Source organism: Penicillium cataractarum, assembly GCF_028827025.1.
Source record: "Penicillium cataractarum strain IBT 29864 chromosome Unknown utg000001l, whole genome shotgun sequence".
NCBI lineage: Eukaryota > Fungi > Ascomycota > Eurotiomycetes > Eurotiales > Aspergillaceae > Penicillium > Penicillium cataractarum.
Window position 1 is genome coordinate 794242 of NW_026622737.1, and position 19780 is coordinate 814021.

Genomic DNA, 19780 nt, shown 5'->3' on the forward strand with positions numbered 1-19780 from the left:
CATCAACGGGCTCTCATATTTAATAATGATTACTTGTTGTTTGACGAGTGTAAGAGTACAATGATCGATTTACTAAAGTAGCAGTATTTACATCAAGAATACGTCCTCAGTTGAATCCTGGAAACGATGCAGTGATCTGTACAGATCCACTTAGCAGCTCCGATGCTTTGGTGACTGGGAACATAAGCTGCATACAACAGTAACACGAGACCTAGAATAGGACCATTGACGTATAGCTCTCTAGTGGGTTAGCTTTGAAATTGACTCATTGATTCTATTGTGCTAGTATAGAAATTTTTCCATCTAAGTAAACGTTTACAAAATCAATATAACCGCTTTGGGCACAGTGTGTACGCTTACCTAATCCCGGTCAGGCACCAATTACATCAGCCGTCAGCTGATCCAACCCCCCATCAGTTCTCCGCTTTTTGTGCCTGGCAGTCTTGAGATCTCGTGATAAGTGAGCTTTGGGCTCTGTTTCTCTGTGACTCCGCACTCTCTTCATTCTACTGCTGCGACTCAGAAGGCCATCCTCAGCGCCGGTCTCTGGACGATAGCTCTCATCTACGGATGAACAGCCCTGCTCCCGCCGGCGCTCCGAAGGGGCCACATTCCCATACCACCCACCCATGGATTCTAATTTGCACCCGCATACCGGGAGCCCCGACCCGGAGCTCCAGGCACACCTCCCTAGCATTCCAACCCACTCGCGCACGCCGGTCTGCCTGCGCTGCTGCTGCGGTCGCGAGGACTGCGCGCTGCTTGAGCATAATCAGGTTGCACTCGAGGGGCTGGAGAAGGACCTTGAAACAGCCGCTAGATTGGGCCAGGTACGTGATGATTTTTTTTTTGCTTTGTCTTGCTTCTGTGTGAGCCTTGGATTTCATGGAGAGGTGGATCACATCGTTCGTGACGCGATCGGGCGGGATGTTTTGTATGTGCCTGGGGCTGGCTGGCTGAGGAGTGCATTGTTTGATACATCATTTTTCATCATTCCTCAGCGATAAGCACGCGTAGTTGGCTTTAAGCTTTTGGGCTTTCTTTTCCTCTTCTCGATTTGATCCAACGATGGTCAACTACCTGTGATCGAATCTTGCTTGCTCTGCTCTGCCTTGGTCGATGGATACCCTCATACCGAGGTCTTCTGTCCTCTCACACTGTGTTGGCGTCCGTCATGGCCACTCTTGCTTCCTGCGATAACTCTGCACCGGCAGATACATCTAGTCCCAGCTCATCATCGCTGACATTTGCTCTACAGGCCCTCCTACATCGCCATGAAAGCTATATAGCCGAGGCGGAAGAGGACCGCCAACGGCTTGAAGAGAGCGTGGATGCGTTAGAGCGCGAAAAGTACCGAGTCCAAGCGGAGAATGCACGCATCGTTGAGGAGAACCGCGCCCTGCTCGAGCAACTCGAGGGTCTGAACAAGGCGGTCTTTGAGTCCGACGAGCATGTGCAATCACTCACTAGGACATTGGAGAGCACGCAAGCAGAACTGCGCCGCGTGACTGTCGCCGCAGCACGCGCTGCAGACCTTGAGGCACAACTTGTGCTGATGGAGACGGAACAGTCTAGACTAGAGGAACAGGTATCCGTGGTACAGGAGGATGAGAGATCTGCCGTGCAGCGCTGGAAGAATGCCGAGTCTACGCTGCGCGATCTTCATGACCAGGTTGAGCGGATTGAAGCTGAAGCGCGCGAGGAGCGCGAGCAACACCAAGAAATAATTCAGCGATTGGAACGAAAACGAGCCGTCGAGCGTGAATTGGATAATGCGGCCGGGCGTCTCAAGGGCGCGGCGGCTGCATCAGAACTTGGTCGCAACCCTGGTACGCATGTTGTCTCACGCTTTGTCAAGGATATCTTGCAAGACAATGCGAACCTGCAAGTTGGAATTATGGAGTTGCGCGAGATGCTGGAAAGCTCTAACCAGGAGGTGCAAAACCTGCGTGAACAAATCCACACTCACCAACCGCTGGTCGGCATTGGTGGCGATGAGCATGCCGAGCCTCTTCCGTCCACAACTCTTAGCGAAGAGCTTGAGTCGAAAGAACGTCGGGTCTCGCAGGAATTCCATATTCATCACCATTATCATACACCTACATCCTCGAAGAAAGACAAGGGACCACTCAACCGTCGCGTCAAGAAGCGAAGACCAGCCCTTGGAAGCCCTGCTCCTCTTCACTCCGCCATGGGCGCCCACTCACCTCGTCGCTCTATTCATCGCTCACAATCCTCCGGCTCGTCTATGAACACCATCCTCTCTCAAACATCCGTGTCGATCCCTCCCACATCCGCCCGCCGCTGGTCGCTGCAATCCCCAGCAGCTGACTCCTTAGCAAGCTCTCCGCGATCTGCCTTCCGCACATCCTCCATCTTCGACCGTGTAGACCGCGGATACGATTTCTCTCAACCTACCAGCCCAGATAGCACCGTCTTTTCCTCGCCAATAATTGGTGCACGGAATAGCAAGGGCTTCGATATGCCATTCCGCCCATTGGCAGCGCTTGATGATCTCGATACACCTGATGTTGATTCATCCGATTACTTCAAAGAAGACCACTACGAGCGGCCGGTGCCTTTGAATATGTACAGTGAAGGTCTTGCTACCCACCCATCCATCCCGGAAGAGTCGGAGCCATCTCCAACGAAACCCTATTGTGATTCCATATTACGCAGCCCTGCACCGCCCAGCGCCGAAGAATTATTTGCGATGCAATTCCCACCCTTGCGCAAATCGACCTCGCACGATAGCTTGCTCTCGGTGGCTGGAATGGACATCCACACGCCAACCACCCGTCACACCCGCATGGGTGACTGGCACCCGGGCATGCGTATTCCGCAGCGCATTGTCTCGCCTAGTCTCGAGCTGGTCTCGACACCACCCGTTCTCTCGGCGCCAATGATAACGGCAGACCGCGCCATAGCTCCTGGTCAATCATCACGATCCCTTCTCGCATCCGTCGCAGCAGGCAATAATCTCCCGTCTGAATCAGCATCCGTCGTCTCCGCAGATAGCAACAGCTCGATTTCCACTGCAACACACTTGACCCGAAAATCATCTACGCTCGGCCGACGTATGGGTGGCTGGGTGCTGGGCCGGTGGGGCATGGCGCCTATCTCAGACGACGCAGTTGAGTCCGACACCGAGGCTCCTGTCTCGAAACCAAAAGTTCAGCCTAAAGCTGTACCTGCAGAACCAATTCCTCCACAGATACGGTTTAGGTTCACAGGCGTTAATCAGAAGGGTCCTATTCTGGGTCTACGTCCTCCGCCACAGGCGCCAATCAATATTCGGCCGCAGAACATCGACGAAGAACTTTTGAGGGAAAGTCTTGCTGAGGGGGGCGAATAGTTTCTATTACCTCTCAGTTTGACTTTTAATTGTCCCCCTCCATTCCCTTCACTACATCATAATCATATGGCTGGCTACTAACCCAGCCATATCCCTAATTACATATAACTTCCTGCTCATTCCTTTTCTTTCGCTACAGTCTCTATACATACTCAACTTGCATTGCAATCGGATTTCATTTGGTTCTTACTTTGGTTTTTGCATTGATCGGTCGTTGCTATATCTGGGGTTTTGCGTTTTTGGTTTTGGTTTAGTTGGTTCCATTCTGGTTCTGGTTCCATCTGAGCTTGTACTCCTGGCTGGACTGGATGGATGGTGCTGGTTGTCGCTCGTGATACCCTGACGAAGACGTTCTTTCGAATTTCCTTTTGTCTAGCTTATGATTTACACGTTTATGAGAAGGCAGTCGCATGAATCTTATGTTCCTGATATCTAGAGCTTTATATTAAGCGGCTTCTTGACCCGAAGATTGCGTTGGTACTTTATGATTGCTGTGGCGATTACCTGCAGTCATGCCTGTGTAAAGATCTTACTACATGCTACTCTCTTCCAAGTATCTTTCAAAGGGCATCAATGTTCGTTCATTGCAGGTGCAAACAAGAAAATCAACCTTGTTTCCCAAATCAGCACTAAATCCCGCCATACCATTGGATGGTGGTGATTATCAGGTGATACGCAAATGTGTATAGCTCAGCCGCAACTTGGCCCCCTCCTGCTCCATGACATCTCCTGAACCCCCCACTAAAACGCTGTGATGGCGAGAGTCCCCGACCTTGTCCGAGATTCTGAACTTGAAACCGATTTTCTTCCCGACTATAGCGTTGAGACAGTTCACACGTTCCTAGAACCCGACCCACTCTCTCGTCGACGCCTTGTTCCGAGACGGGAGCATTGGAAACGTGAAAGACGTATTGGAAGCGGCGGCTTTGGGACTATATGGCTAGAAAGGTGCATCCATGGACAAGGTAATGACCGATATATGGAAGAGAGCAAAGCCCAACCTACAGTATTCCGGGCTGTCAACCAGATTTACCTGGATTCACGGCTTGGACCGATTGACTACAATCGAGAGTTGGAGGCGATTGCAAAATTCTCATACTTGCGAGTGAGTTTCTACTAGTCCTGAAAGTCTGCTTGATTACGGTGAATATATCGTCATTGACCTGAGTAGTATGAACGATGTTTTGTCAAGTCTTTTGAATGGTACAGGGGAGACGAGCAGCTTTTTATAGCGATGGAATATCTTGAAGCCGGCAACCTGGCAACATATTTGCATGGTACGCCGCCTTTATCAGAGACCGATGCCAAAGAAGTTTCATATCAGATCCTCGATGGTCTATGTATGATGCATGAAAACGGCTTTGCCCACCGAGATTTGAAACCACACGTAATTTCGCCGTTTTTCTCGATGCGAATAAAAATGCAAAGAGAAGAGAGTAACTGACACCGGCCTGCCTGCCTACCTACCTAGAACATCCTTATCAAATCACATCCCCCAAATGGCGAGTGGTGGATGAAGCTTGCGGATTTCGGTATAACCAAACGCATCGAAGAAGGACTTGGGCAATATTCGACTGCTAAAGGCACACGGAGATATATTGCACCCGAAGTCTGGGGATTTGTGGAACAAGGCAGCCCTTATGCAGCTGATATACGGGCACTTGGTGAGACCGTTTTTGAGATTCTCGCGAAAAAGCCCTCTTTCCGACCAAGATCACTTGCTCTTCATAAAAGCGAGCAAGATTTCCCAGCGACAGAGCTCCATAATACTGGAGTTAGTCAGCTTGGTGTCGGCTTTGTGAAGTCTCTTATGCAACCTTATCCCAATGATCGATCAACGGCAAAGGCTGCTTTGGCAGATCCGTGGATAGCGACAGTGCCGATAGAACCGATCCAGAAACTCCAAATTGCGCAAAATACTTGAGAAATTGGCCGAGATCCGTCTCCAGAAGCGAGTCTCACTGAAGAATATACTCCATGGACAACACAAATTCAGCCACAGGGTCTGAAAGAACCTACACCAGAACCCCAGAACACGGTCATGCCTTCATCTGAGCAAAGAATTGAGCATGAAATTCAAAAATCTGGGACAACCAGACGGGGACCCATTGACATTAAATCGTGAGTTAAAATATTTCAATCTAGAGATCTCATATCTTGCGATACTCAGTAACTCACATCATTCCGCGAAAAAAAAAGCGAGGCCGAGTTTCAAGCACACGCATACTCCGGTCTAGTCATTTATTTCTATTTGAAAGGGAAAAGAAATGCAAAGGAGCACGCAAAAGTTCAGGCATTTACCGATATGAACCCTGATATGCTACTTCTTAAAGTCGAATTAGATCCCCTGCCATACGGGGGTGGCCCGTTCCTACGGGTTGTTAGTAGAATGTGGGCCACATCTTCCCCCGCCTTCATTTTGATGAAAGATGGCAAGAAGTTATGGTGTGATACTAGTATCAAGGAAAGCCGGTGGATCGTCCCAGGCTAGCTTGAATTTCATCGCCTTGGAAAGATCTGTCTAAATGGTTGTCATCCTTGTAGAAGGTCTGCACATTCTTTCTCAGTTGATCTTCGACAATGCATGAAGGAGAATGTGTGCGCTTTAACTTTCTTCGTTTAAAATTTGACGTAGTCAAAATCATGGCATCGGCTTCAGGAGTATGAAGCGAGAATACGTATTGGATGCTGCTCGTTATAACATGTTCCTTCCGCGGTACTCTGGTACTTTATTAAGGTAACTAGTCAGGACCTATCATGAAACACTGTAAAGATATGATATACAATCCATTTCTAAAACGTGACTGCACATACTCAAAGTTTCATTAAGTCTCATGAATCAAATATGCCATCCCTTTTATTGAGCCTTCAAGATTCGATATGTCTTTATTGGGATACTCGTCGAGTGGAAGAAGCCATTTTGCTCTTCTGAGGTTGTAGACTCAAAGGGAAGAGCCTCGACTCTGAAGGCATTGTTTTCTATTCAAAATGTTAGATGCTGTATGGCAGGGCTCTCTGTCTATTTCACCTACCACACCCGTCAAGGAATGTCTGGAAGGTCTTCTCGTTGCGCAGAGTAGCCGAGATAATAAATTGCTCGACGTGATAATTCTCGAAGAGATCGCGAACGGTCGATAAAAGGAGAGGAATAATGTCCGTATCGTAAATCTAGATGCGAAGATCCGTTAGCCCTGACAATAGCCTCCCCAGTTAGGTGGATATCAGTCTTTTCCATGTCCTGCAAGCATACCAGATCTGCACCCAGCGCAACATCAAACCTCAAATCTTCACCCTCCACAAAAGACTCCAACTCCTCCGTCTTCTCCAGCGGAGTACCCCAGTCCCACACAGCAGGATAGAATGGGAAAGGCCCCTCGCCTTGGTAATTGAATCGTACACACTCGCGCATATTCTCGATTAGAACAGGCTCACGATCACTAGAGACAACGCCCCTCACGCCGAGATGGCGTGCGCAAAACAGGGACAAGAAACCTGTTCCCGCACCGAGCTCAATCACCCGTTTCCCACGTACAAGCGATTCGCCTGCAGGTGAAGCGAGGAATGAGCCGAGATGCAGCGCGGCTTCCCAGGTGCGATTGCCAGTCGTACCGCCGGAGAGGATAAGACCACGCGATTCGATCGTGGTCACCTCCCGATCACTGGTAGGAGGGGACTGCAGAGGGGCAGTGTATTTGACGTGGGATAGTTGTTGGGCCAGCTCCAAGGCGCTAGGCTTTGGTTGGGCCACAAGCACGCCCAGGGCGTCCATTAGATTGTCATTTAGTTCCTGTGTCGGATTAGCAAGGTTGGTAAGAAGGAATGGGCAGATATTGGATGTAGGATTCAGATAGAAGATGCAGAATACTGGTAGCAGAGAATGTGCACGACTGATAAAAAACATACATCTTCTTCAGGATCTTTGATTGCTTCTTCAATTCGCGCGACTATAAGCTTGAGCACTCGTGTTCGATATGCAGCTGGCGGGAGTGGGGTGAGAGATTCGTCGAACATGCGCTCATGTAGAGCTTCTTGCACAACAGGGCGTAGTAGAACATCTCCTGGCGGCAGATCCAGTTGTGGCGGATCAAAAAACTGGAAATATTGGGCTACAAGTTTCCGCACCTCGTCTGCCATGGTGTTATAGTTGAATTGAAGTCGACTTCACAAATTGATATTTGGTAGCTCTAGTTAAATCTCGGGTGGTGCTTATCGATAAGCTGATAAGCCGATAACATCTGACTCAGCAGTCACGGTACTGCTGACCTCAGCAACCACTTCCCGACTTGGTTAGCGCCAATTCTTAGCCGAGCACACCGCACGAAAATTGAAAGTCGTCGAACATCCGCTCCTCTCCCTGCATCACCACGACACCACCAAAATGGCCGACACCCCCGTTACCCTCCGGACTCGCAAGTTCATCCGCAACCCTCTGCTTGCCCGCAAGCAGATGGTCGTGTAAGCCTTCCCTTTTCTTGCTCCCCGTTGCCCCGACCAAAAGAGGTGGAAATTTCGACGTCGCGAAGGATTCGATTCGGGAGATGCCAAAGTCAATCAAGACCGCGCACAACGGTCTCTGTTATCTCTGAAATGCACTTGCGACATCCTCTCCAACGAAGACGATAAAATGATGTACAAAAAGAATGCGCAAAGTTGAATCCTTCCGACGTCGAAATTGGACACCACATATTTCACACACAAAATTACCTACAAGGAACCAACCCACTGACATGTTCTTTTTCTTCGTTCCCAGTGACGTCCTGCACCCCAACCGCCCCAACGTCTCCAAGGATGAGCTCCGCGAGAAGTTGGCCGACCTGTACAAGTCCAACAAGGACCAGGTCTCCGTCTTCGGTTTCCGCACCCAGTACGGTGGTGGCAAGTCCACCGGCTTCGCTCTGGTCTACGACTCCGCCGAGGCCCTGAAGAAGTTCGAGCCCGCCTACCGTCTGGTCCGCATTGGTGCCGCCACCAAGGTCGAGAAGCCCTCCCGCCAGCAGCGTACGTTTCCACCCTTTGTAGAAGATTTTCCCCTCTCCCCCATTTTACCACGCCCCCCGTGACACCGACGGGGTAGAGCCTCCTTTCTCGCGAAAGGAGCGCTCAGGCACTTGGATCCTCTATATTGATCCCATGAAACTGACCCTGTCCCCACAGGCAAGCAACGCAAGAACCGCTCCAAGAAGTTCCGCGGTACCGCCAAGACCAAGGGCCCCAAGAAGAACAAGGACTAAGCGTCTCGCTCTCCATGAATTATGGTTGGATGCAACGTTTAGTGGCCTGGTGGTTGCGGCCTGTTCTCGATTATTATGCATTTACGTGTATTGGGAACAGGTTGTGGTGCAGTGTATGAGAGAAATGGAAGGAGGAATAGGATTATACCTGCTAGCATGGATGCTATCCTTCCAAAAATCAAAAAATGATACCACCATATTGGTTTCCTCTTCCTTGGTGTATGTGAACGACTTTTTCCCCCCGTTGGCTGGGTATCTTCTATGGTAGCCAGCAAACCTGATGATCTCACTCAAAAGGCGTCAGTGCTGTCTCTTCTCATGTGGTATGATTCCATTCTCGAATTTAAAACCAGCGAGGAACACGGGCTTCGGCTGTTGCCCCGGAATGAAATTACAATGTCTTTAATTTCTGTTCATCGCTTAGCTCGATGGGGCTGCTTCCTAGTTGACAGTATGTGCTGTCTGTGTAGTACTTGCACCTCTGACCATCCCATACTCGCCTGCCGTAGTACTTGAGGCTATTGATCCCTCATGGAATCCGTTTTGATCTCCACTTGAGGCCCAAGCGTGCCCTAGGCCCCGCCATATCCGTAAATCCGGGGTTGATAATGAACTGTGTCCAAAAGAGGCTGACTTGTTCAAGTCTCTGAGACGTGAACATTTTCGTATCCAGTCTATAGCTGAAGTTCCCTCCTTGAGTCAGCTCGACGACTGCATTTAAACTGGGAATCTACTCGGTGGATGTTTCCTCCCTGCGGGCTTCGATTCTATATTTCTCTCAACTCAACCTCCGTACGTGTTGAGCTCCCTACACCTTCCCAATTTTATTACCTGAACAGGTCTTCGTCAAATCACCTGCCTTTTAAAAGTGTAAAAGGGCTCCCATACATAGAAGTTTAGGTTTCTGTCGATGAATATCAGGATACGTATACTGCTACCTATGGAAGTTCAGGCAATCACCAAGTAGGCCTCCCCGTTGAGTCCATTGGTCCATCGTTAAGGACGCCATTCACAATCTCAACGTCATTCGTATCACCCTTTCTGCAGAGGAGATAAGCTAGGTACATACTGCATCTAGTCATGACCTCTTTCCCACGCAGTCTCTCCCATATCCCCTGCACCAACTGGTCGAGACCTCGGCCACTCCTTAGTACTTAGCTTATGCAGGGCGCAATACTATCCCTATAAGGTTCAAACCTTTTCTTCAAGCTACACAAAGAATTGTCACACTGCATACCCCGGACCCTTTCCCCCAAAGTCAAAGTCCATGCCCACATGGAGATCAGAGTTTGCGAGTCGCTAGCTAGCATCGACATACTTTAGAATCACTTATCCAGTGCATAACTAACTTCATCTGAACGGTGGGCAATCTGTCTTTGATTTGGAAAGCGATAACCTAGAAAATAACCATTATTTAAGCATCCGTCACCAACATAAGGAAAAAGAATTCAAGATAGACAAGGCCAGGGTATCTCGAGTCATGCCTGCAAGGATCTTGCTCGGAGGATAACCATCCACAGAATTTCCGGACCTGCATCTGATTATCATTTGCCTCGGTATCTATCGTATTCTAGTGGCCTGAGTACCTATAGTCATTCGTCCTCTTTCCTTTCAAGGGACTCAACTGGGGAAGCCTGCTGTCAAACCACGACATGAGGCGGGGGTTGCGCAGCGCGAGGGATCCGGGGCAAGATTACACAAGCCGAAGTCATGGCGTCTTCTTCCCGTTCTATGATTGGTAATGCCTTATCTCCTGAACAAAATGGGAGTCAAGATATACTTTCCCAACATTTGCATTATTGTTCATGACATGCCTGGCTAAGGCTATATCACATGCACATGCACATTGCCACGTAGACATAAGCATAAATAAGCCAGCTTGTATACTTTCGGGGGATTCGGGATTCGGGCCGATTGTCAAACCTACAATAGACATCTAGTGCTAACGTCCGTGCCTAGTGTTAGTCAAGTTTTATGCCGTGGCATTTTGTACAGGTGCTTCGATCTTATGTGTATATCTCATGTAACCACACCCCCACTATCTACCGCGCCCCAGCGGCGATTTACCTCAGGGATAAATGCCGTACATGTGCTTGTCCGTTGTGTGTTACCTTTGTGTCCCGATCTAGGTAAAGAGTAAGAAAGTTAATCTATTAATCAACTTGTACGTGACTTAGCTAAACGACTTAGCTAAACTGTGTGGGTTGAGTAGGCTAGTACGTTGAGTGTGGTAGATGATGTACTTGCAATAGAGGTTAAAGGTTCAAAAGGAAGTAGAAAGATTGGAACAAGGTATTCGATAGAGGAAATCATGATTCAACAGCCAGTGTCTCTCCAGTGAGCAAGGGCTTGTAAGAAAAAGCAGATATAAAGCGACATCAAATTAAGTATTCATTATTGTCAACAGAGTCCACCGTGCAACATTCCAAGCATGCTGTCCATGGGGTACTAGGGGTAGGAAATCTCCCAACGGAGCAGGATAATGGCAAGTAGAAAATTGGGCACACATTAAAAGAGGGCCTTTCAACTTTGCATACATCCACAAGATACAGCGAACCGAACCAAACAGACGAATTACACGATATCAGGAGCCGAGAAAGGTAAATTGGAAGTGCGGGGAATCTTCTCCCTGAAATGATCCGCCATACACATGCAATGAAGACGATAAGAATAAAGCCAAAAAGAAAAAAGAAAAATAAAAGATCATTTCAAGAAGTCGTCGAATAAGATAAAATTGGGGATGGCAAAAAGCCAAATCTCAAGTCCCCAAGAACAAGAATGGTAAGAGATCACACAGCCAAAGCCCCAAAAAGGGTAAACAGAAAACCAACAAGCCAAAAAAAGAAAGAAAAAAAAACATAACAAGAAACCATAAACATAAAAATCCATAACCAAAAAATAAACCGCAATGTATACTTAATAAAGTTCATGCCCAGAACGAGAGAACACGGCCACAGCCTGTAGGGCCCTCGCATTCGTAGTGCTCACGGGGACCTGCCTGGAGGGTTATCGATCCGGGTTCCCCGCGATGGTTCAACAGGGGAAGTGAACCACCGATTCCGGTGTATTGCAGTGCTATCCCGGTCTGCAGAATGGCATTGTGTTTGTACCGATGGGGTTGAGAGGGTAGGCAACTGAACCCGACTGGGATGGAGTCGGACATGGGTATACCATACCAGATCCAAAAGAAGAAAAAAGAAAAATCATGACAGGGAAATATAACTCCAGACATCAAGATATAGAGCATCAGACGCAGCGATTATCAATAAGCGCCCTGATTCCCCAACGGCAAAACAGGCGCCCGATGCACCCCCTCCACAACCGGCCGATGATACTCGGGCAATTCATCATGAAGCATCCCAAAAGAAAGCGCCGGGTTGGGCATCTGCGAGTGTCGAACAGGGGTATACTCCAACCCCCATTCATCAACGTACTCGCACCAGCATTGCGACCGTCGCCGGTGCGCTTGCTCTTCTCACTGCTAGCATAGCTGTAGATATCCTGTGTGCAGTCGGTCGTTAGCTCGACGAGGCGCTGGGCGGTGGTTGTTCGGTCGTGGCCGTAGATACCGCGGGTTAGAGAGCGGCCTGTAGAAGTTGATACGGGGACTTGGGTTGTAGGGGTGTTTGATGAGAGTGTACGGGTTTCTGTTGTGTTGTCGTGGGCGTCGATGGCGTACGAGGCAGTCGTGGAAGTAGTTGAGGGTGGCGCCGTCCTTGGGGAGAGAGTTGATGACATGATTTCTTCGGTTGTGATGGGCATAGGCAAGCCTGAGAAGATTATCTCTGGGTTTGCAGTTGTTGGACATCTTGTTGTTGGTGGAGGGCTGTTGCTGAAGAGGATAGTGCTGGGGATGGAGTGGACTGGGCTGCGGGAGTCATGAGGCGGTCCACAGCGTGGGCTCCAGAATGCTGGTCTAGCTTCGATTGGAAGGGACAAGCTGGATGTTGTTTCTGTCGGCGAGAAGACTAGTCCTGATAATGCACTGGGAAGCTGTTGGCTGCGGCAGGTTGGCGTTGGAAGTGTTCGGTCCGGGCCTGGCAGATCGGCGGATGAGATATTCGCCATTGCGACTGTTGTCGACTGTTGGCCTTCTGTGGATGAGAGAGCTTGGCTGGGAAGCATGTAGGAGAAAGGGGATTGGGCTATGGAGTTGTTTGCCTCGGGATCAGGGTAGATGGTCCCGTTGCTGGGTTTACTCACGCCCAGCACGGAGTCCCAGATCTTAGGACTCCAGGGAGATCCTCCATAATCAAAGAGGGTTCCAGCTGGGGCGTTGGGGTGCATGTATGCCGGTGACTGGCTGTAGCTTGTGGACTGACCGGCCTCGTATGGCATTGACTCTACCGTCCCCGCTGCACGCTCGGGGAAGACCGATCCGTCTGTGGTGCCAAGGTCATAATCGGATGCTCGTTGGAAAGCAGCCATCCGGGCCTGGGGAGAGCTCATGGAGAGCAAGGTCGGCTTGCCTGCCGTGGTGGAAGTATACATGCCCAGTCGGGGAGAAGGCATCACCGCCGCTCCAGGATTAGGATAGGGCCAGCCGTTGGCTTGGGGTGTCAGCTTCAAGCTGGCGGAGGCGACCTAATCAAAGGTATGTCAGCCAACCGGATATACTATCTTTGAGGCTCTTTTCCTCCTATCCTGAATGGAATGACTTACTCGCAAAAACTGGCAGTCTGTATTGCCAGCATTGCGACAGTTAGAACAGCCCTGACCATCGCCAGAGTCTCCACTGCATTTGATCTTTCGTCGTCGGCATCGGCCACACTGTCATATAGTTAGACCAGATCGTGCTGAGTATAGAGGATTTCAAGGATTAGAAGCGCCTTACAGCCACTGGCACTCGACGACGCTGGGGATTGCGCATCTTGCTATCCATCTCCGCTGCCGGGCTAGGCTCGTGCTGATTCAAACTCCGCATCGAGCGGGACATGGCGAGCAAGCTATCATGCCGAGACTGCTCAAAAGTAGCAGTTTTGTCTGTGTAATAGGAGTCCATTTCTAGGAATGGTCAGTAGGGGGGTAGATACCAGACGAATGAAGTCATTTCCAGGTTTCTGGGAACTCACTGCTCGTCGTATAGAAGATTCAGAGCCAGAATTAACCGGAGCTAGTACACTGCAATCAACCAGTATAAATCAATCCAGCAGTAAATATCAACCTCCTTCAGCTCCTAGATGTGCATGACCGTATCTGATGGGAAGGCAAGAGACTTAAGAGAGAAGAAAGTTGAAGAGGTCCAAAGAGAAATGGTTCTTTAGGTGGGTGATTGAAGAGAGAAGAGGAGGGAGAGAACAGGGCCAGACAGGCTGGATTTAAGCCATGTTTCGGTGACAATCAAGATGGATAGCTGGCTCTTCTTTTCTGTTCGATGGACTGTTCTATTATTCTGGGGGGGAACATTTTTCATTTTCATTTTTCACTTCTACTACTAATTTACGATGCTATGGAGAGGTTTATCTCTAGGGAGGGGGGGGCCTGGTTCAGTGGGGACTTGTTTTGTTTTTTGCATTCGATTTCCGGTATAGCTTCTTCAGTTGCTATTGCCTTTCTTGGATATGATTATTTGCTATTATTTTACTTAAACTACGATGAGAGTCTACGAGGTTAAGATTTCAAGGGTGTGTAAGGGTATGAAGGAGGGGGCTAAGGCCCCGTACACCGTCAAGTCGATCAAAAGTACTTCACTGGCTGGGACTTTCCGGGGAATAGCGTCTTGTTAGAGGGGGCACCGTTTAAGTTTTTCTTTTTTTTTCTGTTTTCTTTGTTTCTTGACTCTCCTTTCTTTTTCATCTTTGCACTTTTAGTGATTGCTGTAACCAGGGGAAATGATATGCACATATCCGTATGCACTAGATTTCTTTCCCCGGTCTCTATATCTGGAGAGACGTGCAAGGCATGACTGCCCCGGCGTTTTAGTAGAAAAGACATGGTTCCACAAAGTAACGTCACACAAGAGATGACCTGATAGCCATGATGTGAACAAATTCAGCCAGAGAGGTAAGAGCCTGATGTCCGTAATAGCCAATCACGAGGTGGCGGTTGTTTCTCTCTTTCTCTAGCCATGTCTTGGGTGTAGTTTTAATCTTCGTCTTGGGCTTGATCGTAGACTTCCGTAAATGGGGGGCACAAATAATATGCCAAAGATACTATCCACCACTTCTCTCCCAATAAAGCGGTCTGTCAAGCTCCCCAGATACAAAGGTGGACCACTTCAGGACGTTTGCAGGAACATATTCCTTGAGCCGATCCGGGATTACTTCCGCTACGGCGATTGAGATGAATATTTTCCAGGAGCCAAGTTTGCTTCTCTATGGGTCCAGTCCAGACTCTGATTGGTGTGGCTGCTGCATCCACTTGACGCCATGTCCAGTTGTATTAAACAGGGCGTTTAAACAGTCTCAACTCGGGCCGAGACGTTGGGGGGGGGGGGGGGGGGGGGGGAGGCGAACTTTCTCGTGGAAGGTAAAGAAGGAATTCATAGAAGGCCTAGGCTTCGCCCATCTGGGGGTTGTCTCCAAAAAGGCCTTCCATCAAACAGTTTAAAAAAAAAGTGCGATATCGCGCTTGGGGCCTTCCGGGATTTGACTTCTTTTTTCGTCCAAATCTCCCTGTCTAAGGCCTGATTTATTTGTGCTGCAAGTCGCTTAACGTGTACCAGAGAAAAAGGAAAACCGAGCAATCTTTGACACCTGTCATTTGGATCGTCCCGGCGCAAGAAAGTAGATCTTCAGGTGGGCTTGGCATGCTCCGCAAATGGCGCTCTAGGAAAAAAAAGCAGAGCAGGCTGTCCCCAACAACAGGGATCACGTAAAGTTGCCATCTGATCGGCAGCATGGATGTGCAAGTGGATCCGTTCGTTTGGGCTCGAATTAGCGCGCCTGCGCGCCCCGCAGCTCGATGGAAGGGGCAGCCAGCCAAAAAAAGCAATGATAGCGAACCACAAATCGAGATTCTCTGGAAGCCAGTGGTAACTAGGTGGATCTGGATCACTGGTGGAGGAGGCTTCAAATGAATGAGATCCTATCATGTTTGAATCTTAAAAAGGGAAGTTCGGAGAAGGTTCGCCCCGAAGATGCATGAAGTTCCGGGAGAGGAACAAGCTTCCCCTTCAATAGACTATAGCCGGAGGGTACTTTTGCCCCAGATTGACGTGCCAAGACCGAATGCTGTCAAGTGATTGCCCTGGAGAATGAAATTTGGCCATTGACCTGGAAGAGGTGGACGATGTCTCGATCGTATTCAGCGATGTCGCGATCATCGTATCAATTTGCGTCTGCGAGTGACTCCCAGCATATGGACATGTGGTAAGAAAACATGAGACTCAGCCGCGTCCTTTTGAGTTGGTCTCAAATACACAGGGCCCGTGGGTGAATAATAGCGGATTAGGAAGGACCTTCTCAATGGCTGAGATCCATTCTTCCACGCAGCCTCAGGGTCGGACAATGCACGACATGGGTGGGGGGAGCCAAGAGTGTCTTGAGAAGAGTCAGGAGAGATCCCAGGATCCAGACTTCAATCCAGATTCTAGTCAACTGACTAACTCTCTCTCTCTTTCTCTGGTAGATGCACCAGGAACGCCCATTGGAATTAAGACCAGCCCTTCATCTTGCGCTATCAAGGGCAGTAGTTTTCTGTTGCAGTCCCCTGTTCGCCAGGGTCTTTAGCCGGCCAGGGCAACCTGGGGCGAAAAAAAGACTTGCACTCAACCAGCAAAGTCTTCATGTCTCGGTCTCTCTGTCTTCCCTTTGAAATCTCAACAGACAGCTGTCACGATGCTTCCGCTGGATCCTGCTGCAGGAGACCGACCGTTTTACCCCCACCGTTTCCTCGCTGCCGTGGAAGAGGTCACCGGAAACGCAGAGTTTGTAGACTGAAGGTCATTGCGCGGGAGGGCAACCCGTAGTCCTGTGTCCATGGCCGAGGATGGAGACATGGTGTCCTCCTGACTCAGTTCTGGGGAAGATACTGGCTGGAAGAGCGAAGAAGAGGCCAGACGGACTTGAATCAAACTGCCCCAGTTTCACCCCAGGTTGACCCCAGCCTCCGTCAGCAAGTCCGGGGGTGGCTCATGCCTTCGTATCTAGTTCTCTGCCCATTCCGTTGCCTCCCATAGTGACGTTGATATGCTGCACGTTGCTCTTTCGGCCGGGACCAGTGGCTGCGTCGAGCGCCATTCACGGACATCCGGTGAAAGAAGACAGGCAGACAAAAAGCTGCAACGACAGGGGGACTAATCAAGCCTGCTCCTGAATAAGGTGGCTCGCATTCTCCGCCAGTGCCCCAGTGGTGCGCCAATCCAACGGGGACCCTCGGAAGGATATGCCGTTCGATTGATAAGAAGCGTCGTACAGGAACCGGGTCGATCATCCGCGCCGGCGCTGGTTGATCGAAAACTCTCCCAGCGGTTGCTGTACAACTAGAACCGCAGGCTGATTTGCGTGGGATAAAAAAAGAAAATCAGAAAGAGAAAGAAAAGAGTCAACAGCATGAAAACCCCAAGAAGAAAAAACAGCAACGACAAGGCGAAGAGCTCAAAAAGGCTCACGAGCTGCACGAGGGTCAGTTCCCCAGACAAGCAGGCGGTGATTGGCCCAAGCTCCGTCGATCCTCCGAACGTCGACTTTTGCCTTTCAGCACTTCAGCATTTTCAGCCTGTTGACAAACTTGCGAAACCAGAGAGAGAGCCGCCCGGAAACTCTCTATGAGCGCGCTACTTGAAACCTCCCTGGGCGACATCGTGATCGACCTCCTGGTCGACGAGTCGCCCAAAGCCTGTGAAAAGTAAGCGCCCTCCCCCTGCCCTTCCCAATGCCGCATCGTGCTGAACCCGCCTACTAAGCTCTTCCCTGTTTCCCCTCATAGCTTCCTAAAGCTGTGCAAAATCAAGTACTACAATTTTGCGCCCGTGCACAGCGTCCAGAAGGACTTTAGCTTCCAAACCGGCGACCCGCTCGGCCCCGACGCGCCCGATAGCGATGGCGGTTCATCCATCTGGGGTGTCTTGGGTGGCCCCGCGAAGCGCACCTTTCCGATCGACCTGCCGCCGAAAATGAAGCATCTCGAACGCGGGACAGTTAGCATGGCTACGGTACCTGCGCCCAACGATCCAGACCAGCGGGTGGCCGGTAGCCAGTTTTTGATTACACTGGGAGAGAACTTGGATTATCTGGATGGCAAGGCGGCTATCTTTGGCAAAGTTGTTGAGGGATTCGACGTGCTGGAGAAAATTAATGAGTCGTTCATTGATGATCGAGGCCGGCCATTGAAGGATATTCGTATTCGCCATACCGTTGTCCTGGATGATCCATTCGATGACCCCGCTGGGCTGGTCGAGCCACCCGAGAGTCCTGTGCCGACGAAAGCGCAATTAGCAACCGTGCGAATCGCCGACGATGAGGATTTGGATGAAGAGATGGACGAAGCTGCCATGGAGAAGCTGCGTCGGGAGCGCGAAGCGCGTGCCCAGGCGCTGACTTTGGAGATGGTGGGCGATCTACCTTTTGCCGATGTCAAGCCTCCTGAGAATGTGCTTTTTGTCTGTAAATTGAATCCCGTGACACAAGGTAGGTTGATGTCAATCGATATGTCTGGTCGGACGGGAACTAATACAACTTGGATACAGATGAGGACCTTCAATTGATCTTTAGTCGCTTTGGAACCATTCTGTCGTGCGAAGTCATCCGAGACAAGCGTACGGGCGACAGCCTGCAGTATGCGTTTATCGAGTTCGAAAATCAAAAGGACTGCGAGCAGGCCTACTTCAAAATGCAGGGCGTGTTGATTGACGACCACCGCATCCACGTTGATTTCTCACAAAGTGTACGTATTATCCTGCTAGAGCCTGCCCTTGCCTACCATATCGTCTATATCCCAATCTCTTCTTACAGCTGGTCTGGTACCCAAAACTCTACTGACACGCAGTCTAGGTCTCCAAACTATCCGACACCTGGCGCAACGCAACAGTAACCAAGCGCCAACAACGCGGCGGCTTCGGCGGTGTCGCCGATCTCGAACAAAAGCGACAATACCGTGTATCCGACGACTCTCGCGCCGGGGACGGTGACAAAGCGTATAACATGGTCTTTGACCGGTCACGCAACGATCGACCGTCTGCTCCAGCTCCATCTGCCCCCCGCCGCGACGGCCGGTCCGATCGCAGCCCCCGACGAGATTCATATGGTGACCGTCGTAGCAGTCGCAGTCCTCGAGGCCGAGATTCACATCAGGAGCGGCACCGGCGGCGGGAATCTAGCAGGAGTCCTGGACGGCGGGATTATGAGCGGCGAGACCGAGACCGTGGGGATCGAGGACGGTATCGGGAGGACCGTAGAGACCGAGACGGAGACCGGGATCGGGCTCTCCGAGATGATCGGTATGAGCGGCGACGATGATGGGGCGTTCTGTGTATTAATATTGAAAATATCCAATATCCCAGTGTATCCAAAATATCCGAATGATTATACCATGCTCAATATCCCTGGAGTCTTCCATAAACAGGCACGATTTGCTGCAGACTCTGAGGTCGTACTTGGAGGCTCCACATCATCAACGACATTCATTGTACGTGGTTTGCGGAATATGTCTTCATGTTTTATCCTTTGTGTCTTTTTGACAAAACAATGCACCGAGCACTGCTGCTCTTATGATGCTAAGGACCATTGTTTCGCAGTCCAAGGTGATCTAGCCTCCGTACCTGAGAAGTATAGACCTGGCGCTGCAAGTTTTAGTATATGTAATTCCCGCATCCAACTAACTAAACCCTATTTAGTCAAAGATTACATCAAATACTATAGAAGTAGTTTGAATGCTATTGAACTCAGAAGTATGTTTTGTTTGTCGTGCCAGTAACCGACTGCTATATCTGAAGGTCTAGTAGTACATCCCCTGGATTGCAATGAAACTCTTGGGATCTCCACTGGCGGGGCACACTGCGCATTCGAGGACGTCGACTGGTCAGGTCTCACTCTGCGGGTACTGTAAACTAGTAATACCTTGGTCAGACTCTGTCCAGCTCTCCGTGGTTCCGAATTAATCGTCTAGCTTTGCGCTAAAAATACTCCTTACTAGTTCGCCTGTTGGCTGATGCTAGCGCATTCCACGTTTTACTACTGGGAGTGGCGTAGTTACGGTGTGGAAAATCACCTGAAAGCTTCAGCTTCACCCCGCGCTTCTTCATTTATTTACTTTT

The 19780-nt window shown here is 49.9% G+C and overlaps 6 protein-coding genes across 6 annotated transcripts; 4 read left to right on the forward strand and 2 right to left on the reverse strand.

Moving 5' to 3' along the window:
• Nucleotides 1–629: 629 nt before the first annotated feature.
• Nucleotides 630–3355, forward strand: N7496_000289 (uncharacterized protein; the record flags this gene model as incomplete). Its single annotated transcript, XM_056693220.1, has 2 exons — nt 630–830; nt 1259–3355. The coding sequence occupies 2 exons, from the start codon at nt 630–632 to the stop codon at nt 3353–3355; spliced, it is 2298 nt and encodes a 765-aa protein (XP_056559949.1).
• Nucleotides 3356–4589: 1234 nt separating this feature from the next.
• On the forward strand, nt 4590–5279 carry N7496_000290 (Tetratricopeptide-like helical; the record flags this gene model as incomplete). Its single annotated transcript, XM_056693221.1, has 2 exons — nt 4590–4742; nt 4827–5279. 2 exons carry the CDS (start codon nt 4590–4592, stop codon nt 5277–5279), a joined length of 606 nt encoding a protein of 201 aa, XP_056559950.1.
• A 933-nt stretch (nt 5280–6212) lies between these two features.
• N7496_000291 (protein-lysine N-methyltransferase) lies at nt 6213–7489 on the reverse strand (the record flags this gene model as incomplete). Its single annotated transcript, XM_056693222.1, has 4 exons — nt 6213–6334; nt 6388–6523; nt 6606–7142; nt 7259–7489. 4 exons carry the CDS (start codon nt 7487–7489, stop codon nt 6213–6215), a joined length of 1026 nt encoding a protein of 341 aa, XP_056559951.1.
• A 244-nt stretch (nt 7490–7733) lies between these two features.
• N7496_000292 (40S ribosomal protein eS24) lies at nt 7734–8586 on the forward strand (the record flags this gene model as incomplete). Its single annotated transcript, XM_056693223.1, has 3 exons — nt 7734–7810; nt 8106–8353; nt 8510–8586. 3 exons carry the CDS (start codon nt 7734–7736, stop codon nt 8584–8586), a joined length of 402 nt encoding a protein of 133 aa, XP_056559952.1.
• A 3347-nt stretch (nt 8587–11933) lies between these two features.
• Nucleotides 11934–13588, reverse strand: N7496_000293 (uncharacterized protein; the record flags this gene model as incomplete). The annotated part of the gene is made up of 4 exons (XM_056693224.1): nt 11934–11971; nt 12021–13170; nt 13249–13356; nt 13421–13588. 4 exons carry the CDS (start codon nt 13586–13588, stop codon nt 11934–11936), a joined length of 1464 nt encoding a protein of 487 aa, XP_056559953.1.
• A 3705-nt stretch (nt 13589–17293) lies between these two features.
• N7496_000294 (Peptidyl-prolyl cis-trans isomerase-like 4) lies at nt 17294–18983 on the forward strand (the record flags this gene model as incomplete). Its single annotated transcript, XM_056693225.1, has 4 exons — nt 17294–17373; nt 17455–18155; nt 18215–18411; nt 18519–18983. The coding sequence occupies 4 exons, from the start codon at nt 17294–17296 to the stop codon at nt 18981–18983; spliced, it is 1443 nt and encodes a 480-aa protein (XP_056559954.1).
• Between the last annotated feature and the right edge of the window lie 797 nt (nt 18984–19780).